The sequence below is a fragment of the Amphiura filiformis genome, chromosome 2 (assembly GCF_039555335.1).
Source record: "Amphiura filiformis chromosome 2, Afil_fr2py, whole genome shotgun sequence".
Taxonomy (NCBI): Eukaryota; Metazoa; Echinodermata; class Ophiuroidea; order Amphilepidida; family Amphiuridae; genus Amphiura; species Amphiura filiformis.
In genome coordinates, this window is record NC_092629.1 from 89,859,383 (window position 1) to 89,881,843 (window position 22,461).

General features: G+C 35.6%; 1 protein-coding gene across 1 annotated transcript in view; it reads left to right on the forward strand.

Annotated features, from left to right (window-relative positions):
• The window catches only part of LOC140146813 (probable phospholipid-transporting ATPase IIB), a 77,259-nt gene that overhangs the window by 21,117 nt on the left and 33,681 nt on the right, over window positions 1-22,461 (forward strand). The window contains 3 exon segments of the mRNA XM_072168692.1: window positions 7,552-7,665; window positions 8,490-8,657; window positions 21,841-21,892. Coding sequence (XP_072024793.1) covers window positions 7,552-7,665; window positions 8,490-8,657; window positions 21,841-21,892 — 334 coding nt within the window.

Sequence of the window (22,461 nt, forward strand, 5' to 3'; positions counted from 1 at the left end):
ACAGGACTTATGGTTCACAATTTTGCATGAAAATTAAAATTATGGTGGGGGGGGGGGAGGCAATGCCAAATTGGTCTTGATTTTAAGATTTAAAGATTGAGACTAAAAATTAAGAAACTATGTCCATGATTTAAAAATCATGGACCATAGTATCTTCTACGGTTCTTGGTTAAATGTGATGTCCCATGTCAAAACCCGACACTTTTGGGCAGGATCGTAAATGGAGAAATAGCAAAAAATCTGCCCGGGTGTGAATTTATGATGTTATTAATATTTAAAATATTGTCTGATAGTTTCAGATTGGAATATAACTGGCATTTTTTATTTTTTTGAGACATTTTTCAGGGTAATTCCTTCTCTCAACAATGAACATTGTCAATAATATTTTTAAAGGCCAATATCTCAATTTCCAAATTTATATACCATATTAACTTGCAAACTCAATATCTTCACTTAGGAATGTCCGATTTCATTGGGAAAAATACAGCGTTGCGGAGCAAAATATCCCTATATTTAAGATATGTAAAAACCTCAAAATTGATAACTTATCCAAAAGTGTCTGGTTTTGACATGGGACGTCACAAATACTTGAATTCAATGGCACAGATTCCCACTTAAAATTGACAATGCATATGTATGATTCCTATCTTTTAGCAAACACATTGAGCAGGATGGCTCAGAAACTACATGGAGGGGTGCATGGGCAGGGGCATAGCCAGGGGGAGTCGGGTGGAAAACTGCCCCCCTGCCCCCTCCCCCCTGAAAATTCTCAGGGATAAATGGGGATGGTAAAGAGTAGAGAGTGTCCTTAAAATGACAAAAAATGAGACAAAAAATTGACAAATGGGGACTGAAAATTTGGCTTTGCTCCCCTCACACTAAAATCCTGGTTATGCGTACTATCCCATTGACTGGTATTGTGGTAAACTGGTGCAGAAAAATCAGTGACATAAAGTCCCTAAAATCTTCCTGGGCATGCTACTGCTGACCCATTTTCACACACACACACAATTCTAGATTCATAATGTGATCAAGCAAGACACCTTCAATATTGGTTTTGAGACGAGGCCAAAAGAAATGTTGAGAAATAAAATATTTTGGTTTCTCTGAACAATGCTTAAAGGCGGGTGGTCTATTTTTGTTATATTATGTTTTCTATTGTACCGGTACATTTAAAAGGCCTGCCATTCAACCAATCTGGTTCCAACTTTTGAGTTATATTGCTCCAGCGGTTTTCATATAGTTCATACTTTCAGAATTGTACATTTCCATGACCATATTTGGAATCGGCATGAAAGATGCATTTAAACGAGTACAAGCAAGTCTAGTATTGGTTCAGTGGTTCTTGAGATACTAGTAGCTCTTGATATTGTGAGAAAATATCTCAAAACTTGGGAGTTTTTATGGCTAGCCCGTAAGAACATTTAAGGGGGTACTACACCCCTGCCCAATTTTGTGCCTATTTTTGCATTTTTCTCAAAAATTATAGCGCATTGGTGACAAATAAGATATGTATATTATAGGGGCAAGGACTACAACTACTGCACTGGAAATTTTATTTCAACACAGACAACAGTTGTGGAGTTACAGTCAAAAATGAGGAAAACCAATATTTGATCAATAAATCAATAACTACTTGCCTTTAGTTGCTGAATTTTCAGTGCAGTAGTTGTAGTCCTTGCCCCTATAATATACATATCTTACTTGTCACCTATGCTAATAATTTTGAGAAAAATGCAAAAATAGGCACAAAAATTGGCCAGGGTGTAGTACCCCTTAAATGATTTAATACTCTTTTCTATAATTTAAAATGGGATATTTAGCATAAAAATGACTCTTAGCCTTAATTGCACCAAACTAATGTACGCCAGACATTGATCTTGTTCAATATCAAAAATTACTCATGTTTCTACTTGACAATGTGCTCTTACGTGTACTCTCAATGCATACTGTCTAGATGCAGTCCAACTCTAAGGTTTTGAAGTTAAGGATGAGTGTGACCACAGTGGAGTGTGACCATTCTGATGAATTTTTCGGAAGTGGATCTATTTTTATATATTCAAGTTCCGTAAATCTTATTCCCTCGTATGTATCAAAGTAGTGTCCCCCTGTAATTCTTAACATTCCTTTTGCTTGTTCAATCAAGTGGTTTTTAGAAGATAACTGATACTTGAAATGACGATAATGATGATAAATAATTTTGATATCGAGACCTCCAACAGTGATCACACCTGGATTAAGTCAATGCCTACACTACAGGTGAATCAAGTACTATCAAGTGTCATTTTGGAGGCCTAATTTGATGAGTGTGATAGGCCTACCAGCTCATCTCCGCAGTCAAGTGGTTTGTACTATGTAGGGTTGTGTCGGGGGGGGGTAGAGGAAATCCTCTTATTGCCATCTTGTGGGTACATATCGAATCAAATATTTATACAAATTACAATTACCGTAACCACCCGGGTATAAGCCCACCTTCAGATATAAGCCCACTCCCTATTTTTCAAAACATTTTGGGAACAAGGGTGCACTCGGCTACTATAAGCCCAGTACTAAATTTTGGCCAAGTTCTTAAATCAAATCAATGATTTTCTCTCACATTCAAGAACAAATATAAAAAAATATCAGTTGATAATTAACATTCCACACTTAGAATTGTAAGAAATCGACATAGATGATAGAAATTATTGGTACATTTGGGCACATACAAATGGCGATGATTTTTCTTATTTCTAAAATTCAAGTACTAGCCCCTCCCCGGTTATAAGCCCACCCCAATTTTTGAAGTGAAATCTGACATCTGTAAAAACTGGTATTTCATATTTAGATCATCTTGTTGATGTTGGATGCTTGATATCAAGGTGGTAGAATGCAATTAGAGCTGGAAAAGGGACTCTTCAAAACAATAAATTTCAATAGTTATACAAATTACAATTATTAGTAAAATATTTTAATCCCCCCTTAAAATATCCTTAAAAAGATGAGCTATTTATAGAAACCGAATGTAAACACTGGTATTTCATATTTAGATTATCTTGTTGATGTTCATGTTGGATGCTTGATATCAAGGTGGTATAGGGAGCGATTAAATCTGGAAAAGGGCCTCTTCAAAAACAATCAATTTCGATAGGTATACACATTACAATTACTAGTAAAATATTTTAATCCCAAAAAAAATATCCCTGAAAAAGATGAGCTAATTATAGAGACCGGATGTAAACGCTGGTATTTCACAAGTTTGAAGATCTTGGAATCCTTGATATCAAGGTGGCAAAGAGAGATTAAAGTTACAAAATGAGCTCTTCAAACACAATCAATTTCTATATTTATACAAATTACAATATTTTAATCCTCCCCTCAAAAAAATGCCTTAAATGAGCTAATTATAGAAACCGGATGTAAACACCGATATTTCATATTGGCCTTTTGTTGATGTTTGAGTCCTAAATTAAGATGTCAGGTGGTAGATAAAAGCTGAAAATGAGCTCTTCAAAACCAATCATGGAACCAAATTTGAGACAAATTGCAACTGACAGATTCAGATCTTTTGATTCTTCATTTAAAATTTATAAACCAGGTGCTAAAAATATGACAATTTAATATAATTTTCTGATCTATTTTAGAGGGTCTTATAAAATGTATGGCACTTCAGAGGTGAGATGCATTTTTTCATTCATTGATTTCCCCCTCTGTATGGGTATTTGATAATCATCCTTCTTTTCCGCTTTACAAATGTCAATTCATTTCTTCGCTTTGTAGATTTTGCGATCATAAAATTTCCACAAAAAACCTTAAGCCTACGATTTGGACTAGGTATGGCCGTTATTGTAGATTCTTAGATCGATATACATGTATACATAGGGCCTAGATGTGAGTGAAATGATAGTTTATTTCACTTTATTTCACTTTATTATGTTGAATTTTGAAGCCTATTTTATTATTAAGTTCCTTTAAAAGATTTTTTTTTTAAATTTCACTTTTTAAGCTTTTTCAGTTCATTATTCCCTCTTTTAGCAAAACTGCTTTTTCCGCGTTCCAGAATTCTGTGATTTTCAGGGAAAATCCACAACGCGGAGGACTTCTGACTTTAGATTATGATTTTCCCGATAGATTGTAAAAATATCATTAGAGACTGGTAGCATACTGTTAAATAATTTGTACATAAAAATAGCAACTTGTTTTGTATCAAAAATATTGAGCATGTTGAAACTATGTCAAGTGGTAGTGAAGTGATTAAAATATAAATCTGGCAAAATAGTAAATGGACTCTTCAAACACATGAAAGGAAGAGGGGAATAAAATTTGAGAAAAAGTACAGATTCAGAGATTCTGATATTGTGACTTTTCTATCAGATCAAGATCATTAAGGGGTACTACACCCATTGATTTTTTTGCATTTTTTGCATTTTGTGAAGAAATTACAAAAAAAAATTGGACAAAGTGGTATGCAAAATGAAGGGGCAAATCTTCTCGTTTTATTGTTGGCATCGGTATCAACGTAGCTTACATGCTTTTAAAAGTAGAAGCCAAAAGGTGGTACATCACTGATGATTTCAATTCACTTCATTTTGGAAAGCTTAATATCAACGGATTTCGTTAAAATTTTGGATATGTGTTGCTAACACGTTAGGGAAATAAAGTTGATATGTAAAATGGGAATAAGTGGTTCCTGATTTCTTTTATGACATCATGAACTTGGTAAAAAAAAAAAAAAAAAAAAGGAACTGGTTAAAATGCTTCTATTTTCAATGTTGAGCTATATTTTGTATTTTTAACTTGCGACATTATTTCACTGAAACTTAATTAAGCCATAGGTAACAGGTTATCACAACCATACTACAGCAATGTTGAAAAAAATTGTATTTCTTGTCACCTATACCACCATATTGGGTAGTTTTCCGTAAGCTTACCTTTTATGATTTTGGTAACTATTTTATATTTATTTGTGAAATCCATCTCAACTAGGCATTCTAAATTGTACTCACCATTTACATCCCAAGGTATATTAGTATATCCACCTTGCACTTCTCGATATATATCCAGTTAAAGACAGAATATCAAAATTATTCCTCATTATGATACATTTTGTATCACAGACTCTCACATGTGTATTCAAAATTGATGCTTAAATTTGACCTGAACCAATTGACCTATAACCTGACATACGGTGACCTAATAGCCTTTTCTTCTCCTAACAACACATCAATAACAACATCAATATCAAATTGACTAATGACTATGCATCTATTGTGTAAGTGTTTATTTAATTTATTCAGTGTTATATATTTTGCAAGCACCACTAGATTTTCTATAGAGAGTATAACAAAGGATTTAATGTATTCTATTCATGTACCCTACTTGAACATGTTGAAAAGAATAAATTATGGTTTGTTATGAAACACGCATCTGAGTTACCAGGATACGGTAAACAAAAAATATATAGGGCTAAAATGACTTACTATACAATGGTTTAAAAGCACCTTTTTTATTTTTTTATTTTATTTCACATGATCCGTGCATATATCGCCTCGCTATAAATAAAAAAATATTTTTTAGACCAATCAAACCAATATATGGGTGTAGTACGCCCTTAACAGTGGCGTGTCCGGGGGTGGGGGTGATTAACCCTACACTCTGAGGGTGGTTTGATCAGAGGTATCCTACATGTGTTGCCCACTATCGTTTGCTAGAAGGGTTAGGGTTAATTAAAATATGACAATGTGTTTTGAGAAAACATTAATTTTGAAAAATAGTTCAACCAACAATAATTTGCATACTGTTTTCTCTATGGGTGTGATATAATTTAATGTTAGTCAGCCAAACTCAGCATATAGCTAAAATGTACTGTTCAAGTTTTTCTCTGTTTGTGACAAAATATCAAAATACATGTTTTTTGTGCTCTTTAATGGGTGGCATCTTTAAAACGGGTAAACCTGATTTCATATAGCTAAGTACGAGACCTGTATGTGAATTGTTGAATTAAAGGGAGTATTTTGTGATCCTATCATCCACTTTTTATGATATTTGTCAGTAGATATTTACAAAAAAAGCTTATTCCCAAAATTTCAGTTGATTCCAATTTTGCGTTTGCGAGCTATGCATGATTATGTGTATTACACTGCTCCATAGACAATGTGTTGTAATTTCGTTCTGGTGTACCAAAACGTAATTAAAATTGTTGTAATCGATATTGTTGCTGAACAAATTAATCTGCAAGTAAACATTATGTAGCCAGAGGTTTCCAGTGGTATACAAATCTCAACCTTTTTTGAGAAAAGTGGGGGGATGAGGCTGTGGATCACGAAATGCCCTTAGTTAAATTTAATAAAACAATTCATTTATTAAAACATGCATTGAGTAAATTCAAAAATGTTACATTGCATGATTTTGACAAACCGCAGTAACAAGGATGGTTTCGCACCCTGTGTACTTGAATGATTGTGAGGTTTAACTGTGTTAGTACAGAACTATGTAATTGTTCTATAAATTTTCAAACATAAACTTTGGGGGTTGTCTTAGTGCTGATCCTATATTGGGCTATTCCAGTTGAAGTCTACACCCCTATGGAAGACATGACCTTAATCTCCCACAAATGGAATCACCCATTCAGGTAACTCAAAGGGTGTATGGATTTCAACTGGAATTGTTATTCTACAGTATTTGATAAAGTACCTTAGCACTGGTCGACCGCTTGTCCTGATCATCGCATAAAAGAACTACTCCCTATTCCAGAAAAATACAGAACTAATTTTTTGGAATAAAGAATATAATCCTGTTTTGCCAAATGAAACACAGCTAAATCCTAATCCTTTAGTTAGTCCTAACTGGCAATAAACGTTAAAATTCACTATTTGGACAAATTTATGAATTGAGGGCCAAAAACATGCATTTTGGCTTGTTTTCTGACAATCGAGTCACAAAAATCAAAGACTTGGAACAAGTCTAAGCATTCAAAATCTTGATAATGTGCCATAATTTTGCTCAAAATTTCACTTTTTTGTGTTACTATAATTAAATGATTGGTTATAAGAATGAAACATGTCTTTTCCAAAAATTAGAATGCATTAACTGAAATTAGTCTTAGTACAAGTCTTAGGGCTTGATTGTCACAGCATAAGAAAAATACCCTAAAATGTGTGTTTTTGGCAAAATTTTCCAAAAATTGACCAAATATAAAAATTTCACTTTTATTGCCAGTTAGGACTAACTAAAGGATTAGGATTTAGCTATGTTTCATTTGGCAACACAGGATAATATTTTTTTAATCCCCCAAAAAATAGTTCTGTATTTTTCTGGAATAGGGAGTAGATCATGTCTGTGTCTTGCGATGCTACTACAGCTTGCTGGGCGAATGAGGTGATGATAACATGTGCCGATGTAATGATGACATGATTTAATTAGCCAATCAGAACCCCACTTCATGTTTACACTGTAAATAGCGCCAAATCGAGTGGTGCAAAAGGGTGCAGCGAAATAATGTTTTTATTTTTACATTTTACATTTTCATTATAAATACCAAGAATATGTATTTTTGTTTCCTTTCTTTGCTTACAGGTGCTCTTCTATCAATTCAGACAGTTTCTCAATCTATACTTTCTACTGATGGCGTTATCACAGTTTATCCCATCGCTACGAATTGGGTACCTTTATACATACTGGGCCCCCCTCGTAAGTATCAAATCAACCAGTCAGTCAGTCAGTCAGTCAATCAGTTCAGATGGTTTCTCAATCTATACTTTCTACTGATGGCATGACCGCATGATCACTTTTTATCACATCGCTACAAATGGGTTACCTCTATACATACTGGGCCCCCTCGTAAGTATCATCAATCAATCAATCAGTCAATCAATCAATCAATTCAGATGGTTTCTCAATCAATACTTTCTACTGATGGTGTTATCACAGTTTATCCCATCGCTACAAATTGGGTACCTCTATACATACTGGCCCCTTGTAAGTATTGATCAATCTTAAAATCAATTAATCAATTGATTGATCTCAATCAATAAGTCAATTCACATAGTAATTGATTTAGCAATTGTGTATTTATCAATTAACATATCAATCATGAAATTTATTGCACAAAGCTGGAAGCCATTTCTGGACAGGATGAGGGCAAGATTTGGTAATTATCTACTCTCTTTACCATGCCTGGAAGCTCCTTCCAATGAAATCTTGGTATTTGGAGAGAAAGTCTGGTATTTTGGAGGAAAGTTTGGTATTAGGTGGTGAGGAGGGGGGGGGGGTGAAGTTTGCTTCCCCAAATAAAGAATGAAGGTTGCAGGAAATGTTGCTACTTTTGTGGAAAATTAAAACTTCCTTCAAATTTCCTTTCCAGGAAATAAATATTTTTTCCAGACCTGCTCTTTACCTTTTTGAACCTGGGATTGATAATACTAATATCTTCAAGACTGTGCACACCCTTAAAATGCGTTCACACAAATCAAGCCATGTATCTTTCAGTCCTATCTCCACTTTTTTCTCCCCAGACTTTTGTAATATTTGTCACCATGTGCAGAGAAGCCTTAGACGATTTGAGACGATTCCGTCGGGATAGAGAAGTCAACATGCAGAAGTACACCAAGTTGACAAAAGCGGGCTACATCAAAGTGCCAAGCTCTGAAATACAAGTATCAGATTTAATAGTAGTCGAAAAGGTAAGACTAAATGTTTATTTTTCTGGGTTTCCCTCCTTTGGAAGAGATACATATGTGATGTGTCATGTCAAAAGGAGACACTTTTGGGCAGGATCGTAAATGGAGATATAGCCAAAAATCTGCCCAGGGTGATTTTTTCACAATTTGGGTTTGTTGCTTAATTTGTGATGTTATAAATGTTAAAAATATTGTCTGATAGTTTCAGACCGGAATATAACTGGCATCTTGTATTTTTTGAGACATTTTGCAAGATAATTCCTACTCTCAACATTGTCAATAATATTTTTAAAGGCCGATATCTTGATTTCAAATTTTATAATACCATAACTTACGAACTCAATATCTTCACTTAGGAATGTCCGATTTCATTGGGGAAAACGTCGTTGTGGAGCAAAATATCTCTTTATTTAATTGTAAAAACCTCAAAATTGATAACCCACCCAAAAGTGTCACATATTTCATTTAGAACAGTAAGTAAAGCAAAGCCTTGCCTATATCGGCTGGATTAGTGACCCATCTTACCTTTGTGGTCTAGTGGTTATGAAATTTTCATAGTACGCAGGAGGTCTCCGGTTCGAATCCGGGTGAAGGTTTTTGCTTTACGCTCCTTGTGGGTTTCTCTATTCTTGTTCTATAATATATGTGACACAATCTGGTCCATGGGGGCCAAAGGTGGCAAATTGGAAATTGAGATAGAGGCAAAAATATGCAGTAAAAAACAATAAAAATACATAAGAAAATAGACATCACAAAACTTCAGAGCTTCAGAACCAAGTATGCTAGACTTTTGGTGTTTTCAGAAAATGAAAGCCTAGTGTTTGTGTAAGATAATAATTATAGTAAACTCAATTTTCAAAAATGCCTCCTTTGGCCCCCATGGACCAGATCATGTAACATATTTACTTCATAGAGAATCGCATCGTTTTGATCCCCCAATTATGAGTGTTGCTAGGGATTTTTCCACTATTCTGTTTATATTATGTGACATGATCAAGGGGAATGAGTCACATGTCGGCAATTTTCAATTAGAAGTTTTTTACATCATTTTCTGACAGTTTACAAATGTGACACGATCTGCACCATGGGGCCAAAGGAGGCATTTTTGAAAATTGAGTTACCATAATTATTACCTTGTAGTAACATTAGGTCTAGCATACTTGGTTCTAAAGTTATGAGGTTTTGTGATGTGTATTTTCTTATGTATTTGATTGTTTTTTTACTCCATATTTGTGCCTTTATCTCAGTTTCAAATTTGCCGCCTTTGGCCCATATGGACTAGATCATGTCACAAATGCTACATTTTGATGCAAACTCCATCACAATCGGACATCTGGTTACCGAGTTATGAGCAATTTATCAATGGCTGAAAACAATATAAAACAATAGAATTTGAACACTGTTTTTGCCAATATCTCAAAAACAATATTAGCGACATCCGACTCATTCCTCTTGATCATGTTACATATTACTGACAATTATATGTTACCAAACACCAGATTATTAGAACATTTAAAGAAACTTGGGTAAAAATAATAACAAATTTTGCATCTTTTTGGTCACAATTGTACTTAAGGGGGTACTACACCCCTGGCCAATTTTGTGCCTATTTTTGTATTTTTCTCAAAAATTATAGCACATTGGTGACAGGTAAGATATGTATATTATAGGGGCAAGGACTACAACTACTGTACTGAAAATTCAGCAACTCAAAGCAAGTACATGTAGTTATTGATTTATTGATAAAAAAATTCCAGTGCAGTAATTATAGTCCTTGCCCCTATAATATACATATCTTACTTGTCCCCAATACACTATAATTTTTGAGAAAATGCAAAAATAGGCACAAAATTGGGCAGGGTATAGTACCCTTAAGATGACCCCTCAGTAAACTGTTGTGTGTATAATGCAATGCAAGCATATAACAGAATTGCTATTTTTTAAATATATTTTTGTCTCTTGTTTTACAAGGCAGTCAAAACCTGTGGTGCACAGAATTTTGGTTATTTTTAGTCACAGGAAACGGTCGAGTGATCTGGGAAAATCGATGGCCAGATAGTAAAACACATGACCCGTTTCATTTGTGACATGATTAATTAGTATAATATTTGCTGTAAAAGTGCAAATTTTAGTGTGATTAACTTTTGCTAAATACATTGGGAATAAGGGAATTTATTTTTGTGGTGTTTTTTTGTTGTTGTGATAGCTGCTTGGAAGCAGTGTTGCCAAAACCTTTTAGTAACAAGGCATAGCAACAAGAGTACAGAAACAAATCAAATACTGGAACTTACGTTTCGTTAACACGACGTTTCGTCCGAAACCATCGGGCCGCATCGGAAGGCATAGCACCGCACATTGGCTTACCAAGCTGTGGTAAAAGATTTAAAGCTTCCAAAATAGCACCCAATACCACATATTTGGGTGGATTTACCCGAATTTAGAACACAAATCACCCAATTTGGTGGAAAAGCACTTGACTTAAAAACTTCAGGTACATGATGGAAAGTTACTGACCGATCATGGAGCTTCATAGATTTGAAACCCTTATAAATCGGCTAAATTAAAAGGCAATTACGTCATTATTGCCATGGCATGACACCGGCAAAAGTAGCTCAATTTTAGGCAAGTAGTGGCATGCCTTTTTGTAGTGGCAAGTGATCACCAAGTAGCCCAATTGTGTGTCTAAGGTGCAGTGTTGGCATCACTGCTTGGAAGGTGTAAAGAGTAAAAAGATATGGTACGCGAAAATTTCCATTCAAACTAGATAGTACCTGTGACTACAGGACAGGTGTGTCGAGTATTGCTGTGAGAACAAACTCAGTGGTCATTCAGTTGATAAAGTTTAATTAATTGAAATATACTGGATTTTTATTATTCCGATTACTATAACTATAAACATAAAATTGAACTAGTTTTCGATCTGTATGCGCTGGCCTCTCTGGTGAAAGATTGCACATTTGTTCGGCATATGTACCCAGATAACCTAGTACAATGAGTTATTTGAGTTGAAATCCATACAGCCCCTTTGGAAGACATGGCCTTAATAATCTGGTTGGGAATTTCAAATGGGGTGACTTGAATGGGCGGTTCCACTTGTGGGTGTGTGGAGTACTTCAACTGGAAATTGTTTCCACTATAGTTGAGATACCAATGTCATTTTCCAATTATGGAATAACCAAATGTTGCATGCCCTTTTGCAAAAATGGCATAGAAAACTCATGAACTTGAACAACTGCAATGCATTTTATCATTTATGACTGTATGCCAATTCTTGTGGCAAATATGTCAATTTTATAATTTTATGATGGGTTTTATGACTATAACAAATGATTGTTTTCCATACATTTTTGTTGGTGTTTTTGAAATGCCTCCCTCTTCCAAACGCACCGTTAGAATCGTTGAAATGACCAACGGTTTAAATATAACATATAAAGCATAAAGTTTGGTCATCTCAAGCTGTGGATCCATTCCAATGGTGTGCTTTGAAGAAGCAGGCTTTTCATATACACCAAAATAATGTATGGAGAACAATCAATTTGACAATTTGTATGCCATATAAATATATTCTTGTGGTAAACATGTCAATTTTGTATAGAAAGTATGTTACATTAAAGATGAGCACTCATACCTTGAATTTCATATTACATGGTATTTGGGTGATAAATTTCTTTTTGCTCCAAATTATAATGAATGGGAGCTGTAGAAAAGAAATGATACTTTCTTTATTAGGAATTGATCATTAAAAAGTAATCAATGTCACAACATGTTAGCAACCTGTTGTTGCGCTCTGGCACGCACGTGAAGTCACTGGGTCAAGGTACTCTTGCCTGATCTAATTCTGGTCAACTGTGTGAAGAGAATGTTTGACAGGTATCCCATGATGCACTATGATTTATGTATTGGGAGTAAAATTAACTCATTAACCCCAGGATAACTACCTGCCTATTGGTCAAAAAGAAATTTTCATTATCAATTGGACCAATCAGCAACATTGTTAGAATAATTTCACCATGCAAAAAAAATGTGGCGAATTATTTGCAAAGCTCCATTTTGATTGGTGATTCAAGTGAAGATATCACATAATTAACCAATCGGAGGCAATGTTAGATCGGCAGGTAGTGCTCAGGGGGTTAATGTGACCCAGAAATGTAGTACCAGGCAGTGATCGATTTAGGGACACATTGAGGCAGACCAATGGAATTTTTTTTTTAAAGTTTGTGTGTCAATTTGTAACACATTGGTCTCATTTTTATAACACATTTTTGTCTGTACTGGAATTTTTGCAAAAATATACTGTACTTTGGTAATTTTTCGCTGCATGCATTTGTGTGGGCTTCTGCTATAAGATGCTACAGGGATTTTGCGTATATAGGCCTATAACATAAATATTTGTTTACTGGAGGTTGAAAAGGGGCACTTTGACAGTTGTCACTCAAAAAATTCTGTAAGAGCGCTTGTGTGGTGAATTCTCAAAATGGTCTGCCAAAATTGCTTCCCCCGCCCTTTGGTCTTGCCCAAAATCTTTTCCCCCCTTTTGACATGCCAAAAAATCTTTGGCCCCCCCCTTTACACATGGAAGATTTTTGGGAACCCAAATTTAAAACCTTAAATTGTTTCATAATTCGAGCGCAGTGAGCACGAAATTTCGTACGTTTTCCTACACCCTTTCTACCTGCCAAAATGCTTGCCCCCCCCTTTTGGCCTGCCAAAAAATCTTTACCCCCTATAATTTACCACCTTGGGGTTACATATAATTATTGCACCACCTCTAGTGTTATGTTGAATACAGTAAAATTAATCAACCTTGAGCATTGTTTGAAGACTTCTATGATTCAAAAAAACACATTGCATTATGGGAAGGAAAAAAAATAACCAGCTGGTCTCATCAATATTTTAGCCATGCAAGGCCTACTCATCACCAGAATGATCTGGTAAGTCACCGAGCCATATGTTTCCCACGTGGGGCTTCCTCCTGGCATGGTGTTTACGCAAAACCCGCAGGTGTTGTGCGTGTTTTACCGGCGTGGTTGAGCGCACCCTTTTAAGGGCATGTCACACGGCTTTGACAGTGGAACACTTGGAGCACGAGATGGAACGCGGGTCCGATTGTTGCGGTGGAAATCGATAAAATCCCTTGCTGTGAATCAACCTTGCCTTTTTATATGTGTTGCTTCGTTAGTTTATAACTTAATTCACACTATGTATTTTTATTGATGAAAATATAAATAATATGTAGACCTCTTTGCAATATATGTCAAGCAAAATAAAGCCAATGGTAGGACAGTAAAAGAATATTTTCTAAAAATAGTGCAAACATTGTTTTGTACATACTTTTCAACAACCTTGACATTGTAAAATATTATAGCTAAATTAATTATTTTCCTGCAAAAAAAATATTGATTTTTACCAGCAATAAATGTTTGCATACTTGCAAAACACATTGACCAAACAAACAAGCATTCAAAGATTAGACATGTATAGGTAGGGAATTTAGATTATCAAATTTACAGCACAGCTGAATATTTATGTATCATATTGTTACCATTGCTATACAGTGCAAGCTTATCATCATGCTCATTATTGACATTTCAGAGCCAGTATTTCCGATTTTCTTTTCGAAAACCAATATCATTCTTTTTCCTGTTGTTTATTAAAAGTTTAGGCGCAAAACATGATTACGCCTGTGGCTGCCGTGTGATTTTTTTCTTAATAGTGTTATAATATTATTTATAATTTTTTTGCTGTACATATTTCTTTGGATAAGCATCAGCTTTTAACCCTAACCAAACCAAACATCAAAAAACCTCAATTGACAAAGCATCTGCAAGCGCAGGCATCTCATGTGATGGGATTGCGTCATCATGCAAACAATCGTATGGGCACAGAAAGTTTGGCCAGCCAAGGTAGACCCCTGTGGCAAGGTATGGCTGTGGGCGTGTCTGGCACTCGAGAGGTCCCTGGTTCAAAACTGCATCAGTTTTTCTCTCCTTCTTCTTTCTTCCTTCTTTCCTTCTTCCCTCCTCCTTCCCTCCTCCTTCGCTAAAATACCCCTGGGACGTTAGGGTTAATACACCATTTACTGTACTTTATACCTTCCCAATTTAGCTAAACAAATGTATCTCTGTACATAAAGTAACGAAAATCGCCCATTAGTCGGAAGGGTTATTTAGTCCAAAAAGGGTTAAAGTTAGGATTTAGGGTATCCAAGGTTAGGATTAGGGTTAGGTATAAAGTTAGGGTTAGCGTTAGGTTAGGGTTAGTGTTAGGTATAAAGTTAGGGTTAGCGTTAGGTTAGGGTTAGTGTTAGGTATAAAGTTAGGGTTAGCGTTAGGTTAGGGTTAGTGTTAGGTATAAAGTTAGGGTTAGCGTTAGGTTAGGGTTAGTGTTAGGTATAAAGTTAGGGTTAGCGTTAGGTTAGGGCTAGTGTTAGGTATAAAGTTAGGGTTAGCGTTAGGTTAGGGTTAGTGTTAGGTATAAAGTTAGGGTTAGCGTTAGGTTAGGGTTAGTGTTAGGTATAAAGTTAGGGTTAGCGTTAGGTTAGGGTTAGTGTTAGTGTTAGCGTTAGGTTAGGGTTAGTGTTAGCATGGTTAGAGATACATTGTAGGGTTAGGGTAAATGTTAGGACTAGAGTTATGGTTAGGTTTTGGATTACGGCTAGGGTTATGTTTAGGGTTAGGATTAGGGCTTGGGTTATTGGTTAGAGTTAAAGTGAAGTTGAAGGTAAGTGTTAAGGTTTATAACCAAGTTATTGGGTTTTGGAATAATGACTCTTTGGACTATAGACCTGTAACCAAAATAACAAATACAAAAAATACCCGGCAGCCATTGCATATATTGCATTTTGCATCGTAACTAGATTTATTTGCAGTGTAAATATCTAATTTAATCCATCGCTGGTGTCGGGATTTGACGCTTTGTCTGTTGAAAATAATGAGCCATTCATACACTGTGAACTAAGATTTGGATAATATGGTAATTAAAATGATTTATGACGTGATTTCTTATCTATTATGAATTGAGGAAGTACCAGGTTTGCGACAAATTGCAACACAAATATGCCAATAAATCATTTTTTTGGCGGTGCCTTGCTTACAGATATGTTAGGTGACGGTTAACTTTGGAACTCATTGCGAAATTGAATACTTTTGGCAAATTTTAGAAATTATTTTTTTAGAGATTCTGCTATACATTGGTTTGCCTCAAGTTTGGTAGTGATGTACGTGGGAATTCGCTGGTTGCCCCCAGTATCTAATCTTGTGCGTATTGTTAATCGCGCAGAGCTTACATATGTGTACAAGGGCTGTTTGTTGGCACGCTTGCAGCGCAACCACAAAAGGCATTGATGTCACTACCAAACTTGAGGTGAACCAAAGATATAGGTAGGTTCAAAGCTCAGGCCACTGACTAAAAGCATTTTTTAACGTAATTGGTATGTCATTGTCGCTTATCTTGTCACAATGTCTCAACAACATCACTAGCGACAACGTATCTTCAGAGCAATAACATTCGCTGAAAATGGCGGTTGATCCAGTGAGTGTACCAAATTTGCGTAGCGTAGAAGTATCATTTTGCTTTCAAGAAGCATTGACCACTTCTATGTGTTGTGGAAAGTTTTATGCTATCCGGAAAGCTTGCAAGTACAACATACAATATTATATCAATTCCATTTGAATTTAATTTGCATCTTAACTACTCAAAACATGCAATACAAAATCAGTATTCCCCACTTTCCTTTTCTTTTGGAAACTGGGGTCCTTCCCCGTCCCCCTCCCCAATTTTCCCCTCAAGAGTTTTTATTGTCAGCAGGTGGCCACATTTTGTATGGGCTATTCCATTTGAAATCAACACTCCTCCTGTGAAAGATTTAGCTAAAGTTTTTCACAGAGGGGGTATAGGTTTCAAATGCAATAGACAGTTGGGTAACTTCCATTTGAAATACTCACCCCAGTTGTGAAGATGTAGGTCAAGTCATATACAGGGGAATATGGGTTTCAAAATGATTAATATTGGACATATCCATTTGAAAACCACTCCCTCTGTGGAAGAATTTTCTTAAATCTTGGGTACAGCAGGTTTCAAAATGGAAAGTATTCTTTCTGAATTTAAGCAAAGCATTACTAAGTAATAACTTTTTATGGACAATTTGGGAAAAAAGTCCTGTATTTTGCATGATTCAGTAATATGCAATGTAGTTTGGTTTGGTAGGTGTGCTGCAGAGAATTTGAAAGTGGACTCATCATTATACCAATTTTCCAAGAAAGATGGACCCATTTTTGGCCAAATTTCAATGCAACTTGGCATTTTAACAATTTTTCCCAAAATTGTTGACAAATCTCAAAATTTATATGCAAATTGGGCTAGTGTTGACTGTTCGGGACATGTTTGTGGCACATCCCTGTATGGTCACCCCCCTTGGACCCAACTGTCATGGAGTGACAATTGGTATTGAACAAGCTTGTGAACTAGATCAGTTTATTCCATTTTAATAGAATAAAACTGCTCTGTTTGTATGCTTCAAAAAGATCAGTTTATTCCATTCAAGTGGACATTCAAGGGTGCTTGCTGCTTGTAGTGCAATAATGGGCCATTCCAGTTGAAATCCATACACCCCTTATAGAAGACATGACCTTAATCTTCCACACAGAGAATGTGAATTTCAAACAGTCAGCTGAATGAGTGACTCCATTTGAAATCTTCACCCTCTGTGTGTGAGATTAAGGCCATGTCTTCCATACAGGTGTATGGATTTCTAATGGAATCGCCCAATCCTTGCGTTTTACAAGTTCTGTCTTAAAATATCAAAAATTGTTTATACCATATTTAAATTGTGCAAACTTGAAAAAAGGCTTCTTTTTAAAGAAAGTAATACAGGTCACTTTTCAATTTCATTCATAATTTTATTTTTTATTTCTACCCATACTTAGACAAGGATTCCTAAGTTTTATGTGATACGGTTGGCCAACAGAGCCCTAATGAGGCTAAAGCAAGGCGTCTCTATAATCCTGTGTAATCCCTTTGATCTCTGTAAATGGTGCCGTGTAAACATGAAAGAGGTGTTTTGGCGGGAAATCACTAGCAGGGTTGCCAATTCTGCGATTTGTCAGCCCAATTAGGCAACTTTGAAATTTTTATCCAGTTCAGGGACTTGAATATGGCCACCACAGTTTTTGAGCAACTTCGGAGCTTGAGCGTAAAAAAGGTTTTTTTACTACAAACACAGCAAATCTTCTAGTTTTTGAACACAATTTTGGATAAAATTCATAGAAACTTGTTCAATTTAGGCTTAATTTTTCTCAAAACACCCACAAGCAGGGTTGCCAATTCTACGATTTGTCAGCCCAATTAGGCAACTTTGACATTTTTATCCAGTTCAGGGACTTGAATATGGCCGCCACAGTTTTTGGGCAACTTCAAAGTTCAGCGTAAAAATGTTTATTTTTGTGTTACAAACACAGCAAATCATCTAGTTTTTGAACACAATTTTGGATAAAATACAAAGAAAGTTGTTCCATTTAGGCTCAATTTTTCTCAAAAGGCCCGAGTTGATTTCTGAGATTTCGGACAAGTTACATTTTGGACGGATTTTTGTTGATTAGTGCTTAGTGGGAACACTAACCAGGGGCAAAAGAGAGGGTTCACAGTTTAGTAGGCATGTTGAGGAGGACCTACTCCAGAAAAATAAAGCACCCTTTAAACCTTTGTTGTGGGAGCTACCTTGATTACGAACTGCATAATTCTATTACTGTTTTGATTATTCGTTCCATTAACCACCCATGCCCCTATAAGCGCCCACCCAGCATCTTTACTGCACTACACATGATCCTCTATCATTATGTGCAGGATCCATGCCATTACACACCAGTGGTAGCGCTATGGGGGCATTTGCCCCCCCCAAATATTTTTCTTGCCCCCCAGTTTGCCCCCCCACTTTTGAGGCGAAACCCCAAAATCAAGTAAATTTCCACTTTTTGCGGCAATTATGCGCAAAATTTGCCAATTTTGCCCCCTGAAATTCACTTTGCCTCCCCAATGCCCCCGAAAAAAATTCCTGGCACCGCCACTGTACACACATGTATCAAACACAAAACCATATCCATCTACATATAAAATCCATATTTTGGGCCATTTTTTACGTATGCAGTTATATAAACAATATAAAATTTTAAGCGCCCACTCAAAATGGCTGTTATTAAGCGCCCTGGGTGGAACGAATAAAGTACATCAGGGTAGTTAAATTTGAACCATGCAATTTTACTATAATAAAAATTGATTACATTAATTACAACAGCTGTAGAATGTGCGAGTACAGGTAACAATTTCACTAGGATCCACTATATGCTCATCTATCAGGCCGTAGTTCTTTAACCCTGATACATTTGTACATTCATTGAACGACCTTTAAAAATTTGGGTACAGAAACTCATACTCGGCAACTTAAGGTCAAATTTTACACTATGATTATTTAATTAAGGTTTATATTGTACTATGCCATTGGGATGAGGTCATTGTGGTCCATAGTGTTTGCAGACATATGTCAATTTTTCAGGACAAAGTTCCTCTGACCTCCAATACGTTGCTACAGTCATATTATTTAAGGCTGTATAAAATTAATGTTTTGGTTCTCGTCCCCTCCCACCTCAATTCTGGGATTTGTGAGATTTGAATTTTAAAGTGCACTTGGGCAGATATTTTGTAAAAAGTGAACCCCCTTAAAAAATACCCTGTCATCAAAGAGGGGAACTTTCATCAAAATCTCTCCCTCTTTTTACCTTTTTGTTCAAAAAAGTGGACCTTTGTGAATTTGGAGGTCCCCATTTATATGGGCATATCAATGACATGTCAATGAACTTTTGCTAGAAATGTTTCCTATTTTCTTTTCTCACTGTCGGGCCTATCCTATCAATCCATTCCTTTTGTTGATTTTTGTAAATGATTTTGTTCTCACAACGGTATGAAAATAATGCCTTATATGGGTGACCTTGAGTCTTGTCACCTGATGCATACGATTTTCACCTGCATAAAGCATACCCATGCTGAAATTATGTGACCCAGTTTATACTGTACATTGAGGATCGCAGGTGGTGTCATTTCCGAAACAGTAGTGGTGTGTTTATGCCATGAGGATAGGGGAATTCCCATTATTTCGTTTTTGTGTAGTAAGGATGTACAGAATGCTATTTATACACACATCACCCAAAGACACTCTTTGCTGTGGCAATTTTTCACTAATAATCCTAAAACTTGCTGAGTTTCTTGTAAAATAAGCTGTTCCACTTCCAGTTGAAATCCATAGGAACACATCATAAGACAGAACTTTAATCTTCCATACAGGGAGTGTGAATTTTAAATGGCGTTACGTTACCTGAATGGGTGACTCCATTTGAAATCTACACCCACTGTATAGGAGATTAAGGTAATGTCTTCCATTAGGGGGTGTATGAATTTTGTATGGATTAGCCCAATTATCTGTGGAAGTAAATTGGTCGACTTAAAAGTAACAATTACAAAAGTAACAAACAAACCCTAGCAGATAGTGCTACAATAGGCTGACAAACAGAATGAATTAATGAAGCTCTTTAAATGAAGAATCTTCAGGTTTTATGATCAAAATGACATGTTCATTGACCAACGTGTATAGTCCAATTGAAATCCATATACCCCTCTGGAAGACATGACCTTAATCTCCTACACAGGGGTGTTGATTTCAAATGGAGCCACCCTTCAGGTAACCCTATTTAAAATTCACACTCCCTGTGTGGAAGATTAAGGTCATGTCTTCCATAGGGGTGTACATATAATTATTTCAACTCAAATAGCCCAATTCTTGTGGGCAGACTATTCTGTGTTGAATTTATAGATATTTCCCTTCAATAAAATAATATCGAAAGAATTTGCACAAGTTTTACCGTAACATTACTTGCATTTTAGAAACAAAAAATGAAAAATTCCCACGTGTAACAGTGTGTTGGAATGCAGCGTTGCAGTACGTTGATTTCAGTTCACCTTAAGAACCACCAGAGCACGGTTCCCGGGGCGTGTCTTCAAGTAATTACTGACTTGACCTTGCGACCTTTTTATTACCTTCTTCCATTGTTTTTCCTGTGCCATGTCAACCAAGAACAATAGAGAGATAAAAGAACAATTTGTAGCCAGCACTAAGCTGAATAGGAAGCAATTTTGTACTCCAAGTTTGTTTTGTTGTTGGCGGAGTTATGCTAGGTGATTTTTTTACATGTTTGCATTGTGCTGCGGAGGTAGCGGAAAATTGGTGGGAAATTAAGAGTGTCATAATCAGTAGAGAAGAAGCTTCCGATATTTTTTTCATTGTTACCGGTAATAAGATATGACAGTGATTGGCAGTGTATGTTTGTTTGTTTCTGTTTGAATTTTTTTTTTTTAAACTTACAAAATATGAGCAGGCTTCTATATATTAATTTTCATGAGATTTTTACATTTCTATGGCTTGACATATGTTTATCAATGAGTGAAAGAGTTTTTTATTTCTGGAACTTTCCTAAATGACAGGTTATTTTTCTCTACCTACTTAAAAAGGAATTTGCTACTTAATATATCCCTGATATGGAATATTCACAGCATTTGTTTTGGAGTTTAGTTACAGCATTCTCATATGGCAGTGTTGAGAAATATTCAAAAAAGGAGTGCAAGCCATTAATTAATTAATTTGTTTGTTTGTTTGTTTGTTTGTTTGTTTGTTTGTTTATTTATTTATTTATTTATTTATTTATTTATTTATTTATTTATTTATTTATTTATTTATTTATTTATTTATTTATTTATTTTTATGTTTGTTTATTGTTTGTTTGTTTGTTTGTTCATTATTTATTTTCTCTTTGTTGTTGCTTAGTAGGATTCAGACACAAATGTATCGCCTTTTCCCAATGTAACCAGTATCAATAACAAAGTAATAACAAATAAACAAAATCCAGTAAAAGGAAAAGGAAACAATAAACAATTGTACAAAGGCAATAAATTGTTGCAAACATGGGCATTGCTACATTTTTGTTTAGTCATGTTTTTCATTTCCAGGAGCAGATAGTCATTTGAACAAAAATGTATTAATTAAATAATGATGAGGATGATCATTATTTAATAGTCATCATTGTTGAGTAAAATATCAAGTTTTGATATTAATTTTTTTTTTTCATTTCTTTGTCATTATTTTCAGAATCAGAGAGTGCCTGCCGATATGATCTTCCTCAGGACAACAGAGAAAAATGGTGAGAACACAAATATGTACATGTGCATGCACCTCCACCCAAAAATATCTGGGGGGAGCTACTCAGTGCAAGTGACCATATGGGGATGTGCCGCAACATAGGTCTCATTTTCGGCCATTTGGTATATCAATGACCCCTCTTTTTAGGCCGATTTTGGGTATATGGATAGGTGAGTTTTCTCATTTGTTTTGGAACATAGCCCATTTTCCTCACTGTGGCCAAAACTTTTGAAATCAATCAAAAATGTGAGGAATAGTTGGAAAAATTATGTTAAATTTGGCTGAAAATGTTGACTTTTTGTATAGTGATGGGTTCAAATTTCTAGAATAAAATAGGTCCATTTTCAGATTCTCATTAATTGGCACCTCCCTACCAAAACCAAACTTGAGTACCCCCCCCAGGCCCCCACGCCCCTGGAAAAAATATGCACACCACAAGACATATGCACACCCCTACAGAACCACCCCCACCCACCCATAATCAAAACATCCTCATACAGCTGCATGGCCTGAATCAATTTAGAGAATATTTTGGTCTTGAAATTGGGAGATATATTGGCGCTAGGTTGT